This window comes from Diceros bicornis, chromosome 35 (genome assembly GCF_020826845.1).
Source record: "Diceros bicornis minor isolate mBicDic1 chromosome 35, mDicBic1.mat.cur, whole genome shotgun sequence".
Taxonomy (NCBI): Eukaryota; Metazoa; Chordata; class Mammalia; order Perissodactyla; family Rhinocerotidae; genus Diceros; species Diceros bicornis.
In genome coordinates, this window is record NC_080774.1 from 29,002,055 (window position 1) to 29,015,748 (window position 13,694).

The 13,694-nt window shown below is 55.4% G+C and overlaps 1 protein-coding gene across 3 annotated transcripts in view; it reads right to left on the reverse strand.

The window, feature by feature from the left end:
* Positions 1-4,539: 4,539 nt before the first annotated feature.
* SPECC1L (sperm antigen with calponin homology and coiled-coil domains 1 like) overlaps positions 4,540-13,694 on the reverse strand; it is a 155,901-nt gene continuing 146,746 nt past the window's right edge. For 2 of the 3 annotated variants that reach the window (XM_058531967.1, XM_058531966.1), the window contains 3 exons: positions 10,066-10,182; positions 9,091-9,150; positions 4,540-7,234 (listed from right to left, as the gene is read on the reverse strand). In XM_058531967.1, the coding sequence (XP_058387950.1) occupies positions 7,145-7,234; positions 9,091-9,150; positions 10,066-10,182 (267 nt within the window). In that variant the 3' untranslated portion in view covers positions 4,540-7,144. Of the gene's footprint in view, positions 7,235-9,090; positions 9,151-10,065; positions 10,183-13,694 lie in introns of those variants that run through there. The other variant, XM_058531968.1, reaches the window with a different exon arrangement.

The following is a 13,694-nucleotide window of genomic DNA, read 5'->3' on the forward strand; positions in this document are numbered from 1 at the left end:
TGCCTGGCCAGGGAACCCTCCCCCCAGGCCCTTGGCCCACTCCTGCTTCTGGGCCATCGCGGAGTAAACTCCTCCTGCAGCAGGGACAAAACACTCCTGTCCACATCTGTTGGGCCCATATTCATTCAAGTCCTCACTCAACAAATGCAAGGAACAGCTTGTCTTGAGACTCACCTTGAGAGGGGCCCGAAGGGATTATGGGGTTCATGGGGCAGAGACCAACACTCAGCCAATCCAGGGGTCACTCTTGTCCCCTAACCCCCAGCATGAGCCCCAGTGATTCTCTCCCCTGCCATTTCCATTCTGGGGCCCAGCACCCTTCCCACCCAGACCTCCCCACATGTGGCCTGGCCACGCAACACCTGCCTCCACATAGGCTGTGCCCAGCAGGCAGGGACTGAAGGCTTCACTTCTGCAGCTAGTCCTCAGGGTCAGAGTGCCAAAGCCCTCAGAGTTCACCCCTGGGGCCCAGTGGGAAGCCTCCTACCCCTCAGTGTGGGTGCCCCAGGCCTGGGATAGCTATGCCCTCAAGCCGGGGGAGGTCAGGGAGGGCCTGGCTTGGATCTAGCCCCAGAGCCAGCTCCCCAGGCCCCTGGAACCCACCCCTAGAGGCAGCGCCAGGTCCCTGGTCTTCCCCTACGACAGCCCCTCCCGCCTGTTAGAGGCAGAAGGAGCTGCTGCAGTGGTCCTGTGTCATCTGTCATGTGCCTTTAGTGAAGCCATTGCCCAGAGACAGCACACTCCGGGGACCCTCCAGTTCAGTGATGACAGGAAGCAGGCATGTTGGGAGAGCTGTTCACAAACTCTGCCTCCTCTATCGAGTGGACGTGTTCATGGCTGACCCACATCTTCTCCTCCAGGCCCTCCTGGGGGACCCTCTGCTGCCACACCCCTAACACGAGGGGCCTGTGCTCCTCCTCACTCTTGGCCTTGCTGTGCTCTTGCCAGTCCTGTGCCCCCGTCAGCCCCACCACACTCCTCAGTTGTCAGGCCGAGGGACTGGGGGAGGCCCCTGTGCAGGTAGGTGCCTGCACCTGGGCAGCCCTGCAGGCCCGAGGGTGGGGGCACAGGCCTGCTGCTCCTCAGTGGGCACGGGGATGGCCCTGGCAGGCCCCACTTCTATCTCTGGGCCTTGGTTTCGCTGCCCAGCCCCAAGCGGGCTTTGAGGGCTGTGGGCACCCACCCTTCCTTCCATCCAAGCCCGGGCTCCTCAGGCCAGGCAGCAGGGCCAGCTGGGCTTGCTCCCACTCCAGAATTCTGTTCTCAGACTACCCACCCCACCCCTCCCTGCTGGCTTTGTTCCTGTCCAGGATGCACCTGGGTGGCCTATGGCCCCTGATTGTTTGCTGTGGGGCCAGCTGGGCCACATCGGGGAGAAAGAAATGTCAGACCCAGGATAAAGCACCCAGAACCAAACAGGGCACCCTAAGGTACTCGCCAGCTTCTCCTCCAAAGGGGACGGGCACCACAGACTTTGGGGCTCTGGAATTGAGGAATTGGGGGGCCCTCACAGGGCTCCAGTTTATGCTCAGACTAAGGCAGGCTCTGAGAAGCCGAATCATGGCAGAGGAAGCTCCCTGAGCCGCCCACAGCCACGGCAGCCGCAGGAGCAACCGCCCCCAGCCCGTCTTCTAGCCCAGCCCCCAGGAAGATGCTTCAGCCCATGTCAGCTTCTGGGTGTCAAACAGTAACCCCGCTAGGAACCCCATGCCTCTGAGCTGATCTGGGCGCGTTGGAGTAGATGTGGAGACTGAGGTCTAGATAGAGAGAGGCCTTATCCTGGGCTCCACAGTGGGCAGAGACAGCCCTTTGCATGCCAGGGCTTGTCACTCACCACCCTAAGAATGGCCCTAAGCCAGGAGCCCAGGCACTGGCATGCAGCAGCTGCCAGGTCATCAAACCAGGCCCCCTCTTCCTCCCCACCATCCCCGCGCCCCCAGCCTCCTGCCCCACCAGGCACCTCCCTATCATACCTCATAAAGAGCAAGATGCCTGGGTAACAGGGTCCAGGAGGAGCCCCTTCTTGGGGTCACCATTTTGCAGAAATGGAACAGCCCCACCCCATCACAAGTGTTGGCAGACCTGCAGGGCTCTGGGTGTCCTGACTCCCACGCGTGCAACCTGCTTCCTGCCCGGTGATGCGCCATCCTGTGTTCTTCCTGGGCCTTTCTGGTTCTGCCTCTTCCTAGACCTGTAGGCTCCCTCCCATGCCCACTCCCTCAGAACCCCAACTCTCACACACACACACACACACACACACACACACACACGATAATGGAGACATCCTCCAGGGGCTGCTCGGACTTCTCTTGCTCAGGCTGTGCCTGGTCACTCTCCACCCTTCTGATCCTCCCTCATGGCACCCAGCTCCTGGCCCTTCCCGCACACCAGCCTGCTCCCCCATGCGCTCACAGCCGTCGGGCTCTGCTGGGCCCAGGGAGCGTGGGGCCTTGTCCTCCTGGGCCCCCACCCTGCCTCCTGCACAGATGACCAGCTGCAGCCCAGCCAAGTTCTGACCTGCTAGGGTCAGAGCTCCAGCTGGCAATTCCCCAGCAACTTGGGACCCTGACTAGAATCCACCCCTCACCCACCTGACGCAGAGCACGGTGCTTGCAAGCACAAGACCCCTTATGTCTGTTCCTGTCCTCCACTTAAGGGACAACCTCAAACAACCCAAACCAACCCAGGGTTGGCCTGGTGGCGCAAGCAGTTAAGTGCGTGCGCTCCGCTAAGGCAGCCTGGGGTTCACCGGTAGGGATCCCGGGCGCGCACCGACGCACTGCTTGGCAAGCTGTGCTGTGGTGGCGCCCCATATAAAGTGGAGGAAGATGGGCATGGATGTTAGCCCAGGGCCAGTCTTCCTCAGCAAAAAGAGGAGGATTGGCAAATGTTAGCTCAGGGCCGATCTTCCTCACAACAACAAAAAACCAACCCAAGGCTGCAGGAAGTGCGGCCCTGTGAGGGTGGGGCCAGAGAGCTGGCCACCGTGTGCCACCAGTTCATGGCCACCCAGGTCCAGGACCCCAGCCCCATGAGGCTGTGGATGGAGGGTGTGAGATCCATTCTGGATCTCTCCTCTCCCCCAGGAACCTGTTTTCCTGCTTCCACCCATCAAAGCTGGCCCCTCTAGAACCTCCCCTAAATCAAGGTGAAAATGATTCCCTTCTGAGAGGTGCTGCCCTGGGACAGGAAGAACAAGGGCCAAGTCGAGGGAAGCACAGGCCTTGGGTTGGCCAGGTCTCCCCACTCACTGGAGGCCCAGCCAGGCAGAGGAGCCTCATGAGCCCCACAGGCTCTGAGCCCATTAGGAAGGTGGGCTGCAGAAGGACCCCCTCAGTGGCCTGCCTCAGCTGACACAACGGGCAGGAGGGATTGTTTTGGGGAGAGGGCTGGGGGCAGAGGCTGAGAGAGCCAGTGCTGCCCCCACTGCTCCTGCTGCCCAGGGGTCCCGGGTGGGGTCACCCCTCCTGCCGCCGTGACCAGTGCCCACTGCACGCAGGCCCTGATGTGCCTGCTTCAGCAGCCTCATGCTGACCACAGCAGAATGACCTCCGTATACTATAGCGGAGGACATGAGCTGTGTCTGAGCGACAACCCCAGGCCCCACAGCTGGTGAGTGGGGAGGAGCCAGAGCCACACCTGGTCCTGGCTCAGTCCTGTCCACGCCCAGCCCTGCAGCCCAGGGGCTTGGGCGCTGCGCTCTGGGAGCCGGGCCACAATGGATGCCCATGGCTGTCAGCACCATTTGGGGGCTCGTGAGCACTCACAGGACACACCTTAACTCAGGCTAGTGGGTTTCCGGGCCTCCCCGGGAGCAAGTCAGTTACGGATGGACCCCCTGACCCTGGGGAGGGGGGTCTCAGGCTGGGAAGGGCGCCCTGAGTCACCCAGTGTGAAGTGGCAGGCAGCCCCAGGGACCCTTCTGCATATGACATGTGCAACGTGACAAGATGCAGTGTTGTTCTGGGCTGTGCTCCATGGATTCATAATCATTCCACACGAGATGCACAGGAAAAAAGGCCTGACTGGTTGCTTGCCTTTGAGTGGTATAATTATTGATTTTTCTTTGTTTCTCTATAATTTTATATGTTCTGAAAATTATCTCCAAGAAAATACATTTCTAAAAAAACCTCAAGGCACCCCCCGCCCCGCCCCAAAACAGCATGTGTCTGGGGTCTGCTTGGGGAATGCCGGGGCTTCCATCCTTGTAGGGCATCTCGGACAGTGCTTCTGGGGCCTCGGCACCTGTCACAGAACCTCAGTGCTCACAGTGGTGGTCAGAACCTCTGGGCTCACTTGGGCCATCTGCCAAGAACGTAGCTATGTGCTGCAGCCCAGGGTGGGACTTCTCCCAACCCGCAGTCGAGTCCTTCCCCCACGATGTTTCCTGGCCCAAGAGCTACAGGGAGGGGCAGCCAGAGGGACGGAGGCTGGGCTCAGGGCTCACATGGCCACAGCCAGTCCCAGGAGGCAGCGAGGGTCCTGTTCACGCTATATCAGAGGGGCAGCAGGGAGCGGTGAGCTACAAAAGCCCAAGCCTGAGGTGTTTCAGCAATTTTAATACATTCAAGAATAATAATAGAACAAAATTAAAAAGTATCATCAGTCAGCAGAAGCCTGTGGTCGACAGAAATAGAAACGTAACTGGCCCTCTTACAGTAAAGCTTGTGCTTGAAGGAAAAAGAGGCAAAATGGCTTCTTGGAGGCTCCACATCAAGTGCCACTGGACTAAAGCACCTCAGAGCCTCACTCTTAGGTATATATGACTGTCTATAATCATCTCATAAAGCCAGTAGTGTTATACGAATTCTATTAGAAAAGCAAAAAGTCATGCTTCTGGAATCTTTTCACCCGCGGACCCACATGCAAATGCTGACAGCCCAGGCCAGACCCTCTCCGTGGCCACTCTCTGCCCTGTCACCAACCCCTGCACACAATGCTGGGCGATGCCGGCCATGAGGGCACAGCCCATCAACAGCAGCCACCTTCTAAAACCTTCCTCCAAAGACACTGGTGACTCCCTGAAAACACAAGCCGCCAGGGCTGGCTCACTTGGCTAGGAAGGGACAAATGTGTGACCTACAGACCCAAGAAAGTCTTCTCTGTCAAAGGATAAAACAGCTTCTGCCCAACATAATAAATAAATAAACACATGGCCTCAGATCAGACACACTGGGTCCAGACAGGTGCACAGGCCTCCGTGAGGGCAAACAAGAGCAAAAGTGGGACGCAGAAAAACCAAGTGGAGAGACATTTAAAAACAATGATTCTCCCCCTAACAGTCCCTCAGCTGACAGCACAGCACAACTGTCAACAGAGCAGCAGAAACAAGAACGATGGGGACAGGCGTCCACCAGGGTCTTCTGCTGTGCTCCGGGGCTGGCCTCTGCTCACCGGGCTTCTCCTTCCTTAGCTTAAAACGGGCATTTCACAGAACACCTCCAGTTGGGGCAGCAGCCGGAGCTGCCAGGTTAGGACATCTGGGCAGGGTTGAGGGCATTTATCAGCCACCTGGTGACCGTGGGCCAGCAGGCTGTACACACACAGCCCATTTCATAATAACCACATTCTTTTCTAGGCTATAGACACGTCAAACTCCTAGTCTAAAACATCATGCAGAACCCTCAGCCCACATGCTGGGTGGCCTTCTGCGGGTCCCCTCCTTGCATCCTGTGGCTGGGGCAGCGATCCTGCTTCCATTGGTGGCAGCTCTTCTCTTGCTACTTTGCAGGTGTCAAACTCAGTTGTATTCTGGAAGCAACAGGTCTTGACATCGTTCAAACGAACAGCTACTGTGTTAGGCGCACATGAGACGTGGGTTCCTTGTCCCCAAGAAGGGCCGAGTCCCAGCCCGAGTCTTCTCAACAGAACACCTTGTGATAAGGCTTCAGTTCAAACCGCATAGAAGGGGCTGTGGTGCGGCTTCCTGTCGCTCAGAACCTGGAAAGGGCGGCATGGCAGGGGACCAACTCCATCCCTGGGCTGCAGTGCTGCAAGCCCGATGACATCCTACCATGGCTGTGGAGGCGGTGGCCTCTGAGACACTCTGTACGATGGCTACCCTTGCAAGGAGAGTTAAGGCACTTTCTTCGATTCTTGCCTAGGAGGGTTACGTCTGAGCCACTCAGAAGTGATTTTAAATCACACTGTCTGGGATCCCTCAAGTTGTTCAGCTTTTTCTCCTGCTACTTCCACCTTCATTCCAGACTTTCACCAGGCGAACGTCCAGATTTTGTGTTTTACCTCTATGTTTACTAAAACAATTTAACTTTGGTACTAATAAAACAAGAGCTATTTTCCCCCAGTATTGCTCTTAAGAAAAAAACTTTTTTTTTTAACTAGAGAACTCCTTATGACCAATCTTTTGTCCAGAAACCTAAAGTCAGAGCCAGGTTTCCCGGCACCTTCAAGGCTGGAGGACAGGTCAGCAGCGTATCAGCAAAGGGGACCTGACCTGTCTCCTGTCGATGGAGGCACAGCCATGTGGCCTGTCAACAGCAGCCGATCCTGAGAGCCAGGAACGCAGGTCTTGACCATCTGTTAGCTCACGGTGAAAAAACCTAAATTGTGTTGGCTAGGACAGCCCTGTCACAGGGAAGGGGTGGCTTTCCCACTGCTGTGGTGACACACTCCCCGAAGCCCACGTAAAGGGCCGAGGCCCACTTGCCCAGCACCAGGAAGCAGGAACCTCTGCCAGGCCCTGATTTCCCTACTTGGTTCTCACGGGTGATGGAACTTGCACAGCGAGCAGTCAAGAAGCACTGTGGCTACAGCTGTCACTAACCCTGTGTGAGCTGTCCATATAATTTAACCCCCTTTCCCAAGTTTTGCTGTGCCATGAGCCCTTTTTTTTTTACACCCCATAGCACTAACGTAGTTCAATATTCTCTTCAGAAGGAAAACTCCGGCTGCCAATCAGCATGATGTGTGTTGAGCCCACGTTGACCTCTGACTGGACAGGTCATGAGGGAGGAGCCCAGTTTGAGTCGTGGGCCACAGAGGCCCGCGTTCTCCCAACTCGGAGGCCCCAACTTGAAGGCTCACACACTGTGGGGCAACCCAGAGAGTCACTGAAAGCTTTACAGGGCATGTAGGTAATGGCGTTGGTGTTGCTTGATAACTATGGAGGGTCGTCCTGGTGTGCTCAGGTTTCAAAGTACTTGTAGATCGCTGTCACGTACAGCATCACATTTTGCCAATCGGGCCGTTCAGTCCGCACCATTTCATTAATGTCCTGACAGAGAAGGAAGAGGCCTGGTTAGAATTCTAGGTCAGCTCCTGGCCTGTCTCAACAGGCTCCTGGCCACAGCAATATGGGCTCTCAGGTTTGGGGGGGCTTAAAGGACCCGGATCACACACGTCAAAGGCCTGGCCAAGACGCTTGCTCCATCTTGACCAAGTGCCCCCGGGAAGCGCCTCCTCCCTGGGTGTCAGCACCACCCCCAAGCCACCCGCCCCTGCTCGAGCCCTGCCCCAGAGCCCCACACCAGGTCACCACCCTGCTCCCTGCCACAGCCCTCTCGGGCTGGAAGGGTGTCATTTCCTGTGAGGACCCTCTCCCCCACCTGCCTCTCTTCTTAAACCTCTCCTCTTGGTCACTTCTGAGAGCCCTTCTCACCCAGTCATCATCCTGGGAGTGCCTGTGCGTGCGGGGGCTCCCAGACTCAACATGCTAATACCCTTCGCCACGGCAAACATCTGAAACCATGGAAGACACTGCTCTCTAACTGTATCCTGCAGAGTACCAGTGATCTGTGAGATGTTAACTGATGCAGGAAAAGGAAGGTGGGAAACCCTGGACTTGACATATGACCAGGAGGCCTCCAAGAGAGACCTGCCGTTGCTGAAGAACATCTATGACTTTCCGAGGGAGCCGGTCTGAAGGGCACTGCTCTGAGATGTTCCATGGGTGAGGGACACGGAACGTGCTGCCAGAGCCAGCAGGATGGAACGGGCCACCCGTTGGTGACTTGGTATAGAAAAAAGAAAACATGTTTTTTCAATATAAGAATCTTGACTAAGGTCAAGGACTTAGGGTGGGGAAACTGCCCACTTTTTATATATTACAACTTTACACGTGATATAAAATATCCAGATAATAGGAAATACTTCAATAACTCTAAATTCTCTTTCTCTCTATGCAATTGAATAGAAGCCACCCTAAAAAAGCATATTTCTGTAAATTCAGAAGATATATTTATGGAACTCTACATGACACTCTTGTAGTATAAATACTTCTTCAAAGCTATCCAGTTGTTAAAAGTCAGGGTGATGGGTACCCTTGGGGTGGGGAGGTGGCACCGGGAGGCCCCAAGGGAGATCCTGGGGTCTGTGAACTGGCCCCAAAGGGTTCTTTACTCTGTGGAAATCCCCAAGCTGTGCACCGATGATCTGTGGGTGTTCCTACACAATACCCCTCAGCACAGTTTATTTAAGGAAAGTGTCTCTAGGTGTGGAAGGACTGGCTTTGCATTTGGTTGCAATATTTTCTCCCAGAAAGCACGTCTGTTCTGAGCTACTGCAGGCGCTAAGCAGAGGCCATCGGGGACCCACAACCCGTGGTCTTCACAGCTCATTTCCCACACCATGAGCAGCAGCTTCCTGTGGCCCTTGTGAGGTGCGGGAACCACCTGTTCAGCCTCTGAAGCCACCTTCCTCGACTCAGCACTCACCCTACCCTCTCCCTCTAGTTTGATAAAAGGCAGATAGACCTGCTAGAATATCCCATTGACAATGACACTTATAAACTTGAACCCAAGGATTCAGTTAAGGAAGAAGGCGACTCTAAGGAAGAATCCAGCTCAAGGCTGCAGGGACTGCAGTCAAGACAACCCACCCGACTGGGGGCGCTTCCTTGGGATGCTGCACGAGAGGCATAAGGCGCTCACAGGGCAGGGGTGAAAGCCCCCTCTGCACCCTCACCGACAAGAGGCTCACTCGCTGGCACAGGGACGGCGTGGGCCCCATGCTCACCCAGTAGCCTCCTTATTATCAGGCCCTGCACCACCCAGGGATCTCCCTGAACAAGAAGGAGGCTCTTCCTAACAAAAAGGAGGGGCCCTCAGTGACTCAGGGGAGACGGCGGCTCACCAGAGTGGATTTGATGCCGACGCTCTCAGCTGCCTGGAAGGCCAGCGTGAAGTTCCTTCGCTGTAAAAGAGACTGTGTGACTGGAGTGGACAAGGCCAGGAGGAAGGCGACCTGGACTTTCCCACATGCTGCTGGGAAAGAGGGACACCCACCCCCATGTGGTATCAACACACACCTACACAGAGGCCCTCACACCTCCCGGCCAACTCCTAGTGCCCTGGTCACGTGCTTTCCGCCCCTCGCAGGGCCCCGCCCGCTCGTCTTGTCACCAGCTGTGGAGTGATCCCCAAACTTGTTCCTTCCTTACTGTGGAAAAGGGCCACTTCTGACATGGTGGTCCTGAGCTGCCTGGGCACATACCCCAAAAGCTAATAAGAAACACCTGTCAAATGAGTTTCCTCCCTGTGGGAACCTTCAAGGGCTGTCTGAAGGATGGGAGGGGGCTGATGCGGGGGTGCAGCAGGGGACCAGAAGAGGGCTTGGGCTTGGGTCCCCTTCCAGTGCCCATTGGGGCAGGGGCTGACCCCCAACCCTGTCCCCAAGCAGTACCCTGAATGGGACGCCTCAGATGACGCCCTGGACTGTACAGAGCTGTGCTTTCAGTCAGTTCTTGGCCTGGAGGTAGCAGGAGGCCAGCCTGCTGGGGGTGGCACTGCCCAGACCACTCATGTCTGGAGCAGCTCTCCTTGGCCAGTTCTTGGTCCTAAATGTGGTCACCCAGAAAAGCCTGACGGCTCCCACTGGGAATGTCATCACTTGGGGACCAGCCAAACGTCTCACACAAGGTGGTCAGGGACTGGCTGGCTCAGCACAAAAAATCCAATCCCAGAATAAGACCAAGTTGGGTCGGGGCCATCGTGAGCCAGTGATGTGGTGTGTGAAATCACATGGATAGAAGGTGCTGCCTGTTTCTCACCCCCACCTCTCCCTTTGGGATGAGACTCCGGGAGCTGGCCGTTTCGTAGCCTGCCTTACCTTATCTTGGCTGTTCAGTTCTTGATATGGAATGTGGGCTGGAAGGTACGTATGCAGGAGAGCACAGAAGGCCAGCCCATCATTCCAGCTGCTGCTGAAGTTTGTAATGTCAATATTCTGAGGAAAAAAGAAGACCATGTAAGCAAGAGACACTGGGATCTTCTCAAGACACTCCGAGGAGGGTGGAGGAGGCCTCAGACACCACATGGCCTCCAGACCCCAGGCAGAGTGAGCCTCAGGAGAAAGCATGGTGTGCTGGGGGCCGTGTCCCAAGACCCAGCTGGTGTCCGCGACTGACCCTTCCATCGATTCTCCACCCCATCCCGCTCACCACCTGCAGATCGCTGCCATGGCAGTGGCAAAGGTGTGAGCCACCCCACCTTTGCTGGAAAAACCAGGGGCATGGGGAGCTGGTCCTGCAGCTCCACAGCCTCAAGGGACGCTGGGGAATAGCAGCTTTATGTTAAGAACAGTTATGATTCAGCCTGACCTCCCCTACTAGGGACTCGAAGCAAGATTTATGGACATCAAAACCCTCTGTATTCTGAAGACATCAGCAGCGGCCCTCGTGCAGTGGGAGGATCTGGAGCCGACACTGCTGGGGCCATGTGCTTCCACAGCGCTTCTCCGAGAACCACCTTGACCTTTTTGTAAGAGGTACCTTACTCCATATTCAAATTAAATTATTTGCAACTACGAAAGTAACATATCATTCAGAATATTTTATGATATGATAATGCAATTCAGCTAGTACGTAGCCTTTCTCCTTATTTGCAAGAATCCTTTTTTTGTTGTTGTTGTTGTTTTTTGTGAGGAAGATCAGCCCTGAGCTAACATCCATGCTAATCCTCCTCTTTTTGCTGAGGAAGACCGGCCCTGAGCTAACATCTACTGCCAATCCTCTTCCTTTTTTTTTTCCCTGTTTCCTCCCCAAAGCCCCAGTAGATAGTTGTATGTCGTAGTTGCACATCCTGCTAGTTGCTGTATGTGGGACGCCGCCTCAGCATGGCCAGACAAACAGTGCGCGCCCAGATCCGAACCCAGGCCGCCAGTAGCGGAGCGTGCAAACTTAACTGCTAAGCCACGGGGCCGGCCCCTGCAAGAATCCTTTTGAAGATGAAACTCCACAATTAAATTTTGGAAATTCACACACTTTATGTAAACGCCACAAACTGAAAAAGAGAGCACCTCCCAAACACCTCTTGTTCGATGTCTCACTGTTCATTTCATGCAGCCTTCAACTGCATCCAGAGCTAGCTGCCTAGGTGACGGAGAAAGCCCAACTCTTATTGCTGAAGGCAGACCACCAGCTCCCAGGGACTGGTTCTTTTTTTTTTTTTTTTTGAGGAAGATTGGCCCTGAGCTAACATCTGTTGCCAATCTTCCTCTTTTTCTTTTTGCCTTTTTCTCCCCAAAGCCCCCAGTACATAGTTGTGTGTGCGCCCAGGATCCGAACCGGCAAATCCCAGGCCACCAAAGCCAAACGCATGAACTTAACCCCTGCACCACCGGGCCGGCACCCTGGGGACTTGTTCTTATTCCTCCAAGAACAAGTGATCACAGAATAGCAATACCACTATTTCTAGAGTTTTGCAAAGTCTGCCATCCCTGAGCCTCCTGTACAAACTGTTAGGTCTTGAAACTGAGCAGGGAACCTGCAGCTCAGGGCTGAGGGGAGCCGGGCAGGATGGGGACCAGGCCGGGGAGACCATCTCAGCCCAGTCTCACAGCTCGAGGTCAGTCTCCTTACAAAAGCAGCAGGTAATGAGGAGCACAAGGCTGAACTTTTCCTAAGTTTTGTCGTCAAAATGACCTATGGGGCCGGCCCGGTGCGTAGCGGTTAAGTTCACGCGTGCCACTTCAGCAGACTGATGCACCAATCATCAAGCCATGCTGTGGCGGCATCCCACGTAGAAAATAGAGGAAGATGAGCACAGATGTTAGCTCAGAGCCAATCTTCCTCACCAAAAAAAAAAATATATATATATAAATGAACTGTCTAGCCCCTAACTGCCAGCGCCCAGAACACTGCCCTCTGGGGGCTTCTCCTCAAACCCAAGCCTTCTGAAGGGAGCAGCTTGTGGGCCATTAGTCCAGAGGTCATTCCCCCTCAGTAACCCAATCATCTGCTGCTGCCAGTCTCCCGACCTGGCCTGGAGGTGCTGCTCATAAACTGCTGGGAGGAAAGTTACCAGGTTAAGGCACAAAGAGATGCAAACCTGCCAAGAGTCACAGGGAAAGGCTGCATGAGCTTGTGGTGGCCAGCGGGCTGCCATCTGAGAGTGCAACCGCTAGCCGTCCAGTGACACCAGCCCTCCCCCAAACAACTGGGCCCGGGCAGATCCTCCCTGCCTCAGTGCTGCCAGCCTCACACTTCCTGGCCTTGAAGACACAGTCCCAATAGGCACCCCGCTACATTCCCGACGGGCCCGGGCTGCCCTCCGAGGGGCCTCTGCCCTGGTGGACAGTAACAGCCGCTGCCTCCCATGAAGGCGCCACGCCATGAACGGTGCTCGAGAGTTACTGCTGCTAACCGCCAGAGCAAACGTGCCTCTTTCATCTCCTCGGAATCTCAGGAAGCAGCAGCCAGGGGTGTCAGCTCCATCTGGGAGGAAACTAGGACCAGGGGAAGGAAGTGACCTGTCCAAGGTACTGGGCTGGCAGCAGGGAGGACAGGGACAGGAATCCTTGTCCCAAGCATCCTATGGGCAGTATGTCATTTTATTTTTCACAATCACCCAGGAGCCTTTTTAAATAAGGAGGCTGGAGCTCAGAGAGGCCCGGGTCACGTAGCTGGTCCATGCGATTATTCAAACTCAGGTCTAAGTGCAAAGCCTATCTGTGCTCCTCCGAGGAATCCGACTAGTCCTTGTGACCAAGAATGCTGATGAAAGAGCCGAGGACACCGGGCATTGTCACACGGACAACAGGGCAAGAAACTTTTAAATGACGTGTCGGAGCTCTTGTGCGAGGCCAGTGGCAGCATACGGCTGCTGAGGACTCCTGACCCTTGCCCCCAGAGGTCACAGTCACTTCTGGAGGAAAACAAATCTCCACTTCCTGCCGCCACAGCCTCTTCTCTAGCTCCCTGAAAGGCAGGCGGCTCTGGCAGAGTCGCCTACGTGCCTGGCCTCACTGCGCCTCGCAGCAAAGGCTCCTGCACTAGAGGAAACGGCTGCGCCCCAGGACCCAGCTGTGGGAACCCCAGCCTTCCCCACCTTCCTCAAGACAAACCCAGCCCCAAACCTGGAACCTCCAGTCAAAGCAGCAACTTTGTTTACAAAACATGCCAAAGCGATTTAAACAATGAGGAAACAATGGCCCTGTGAGTTCCAGGGTAGGGGGAGTTCACTTTTAAATACCTGACAATCAAACTCTCAAACAACTTCCAAACAACTAAAGCTCAAACCAAGGCAGGCTGGCCAGGTCACTGCCTCCCTTACCCCTCAGGAGCTGGAGAGGAGCCGGCCGGGCGCCCCACCCGGCAGAGGACAGGCAAGGCCAATAAGCACCAAACCCAAGTGAGACCTTTGAGCGCCCTCCTCGCCCCTCCACTCCCTAACCCTGTCCAGAGATACCCTGGGGGCAAATGAGCCAGGTCCTGAAATAGACGAGCTTCAAAGGGAGTG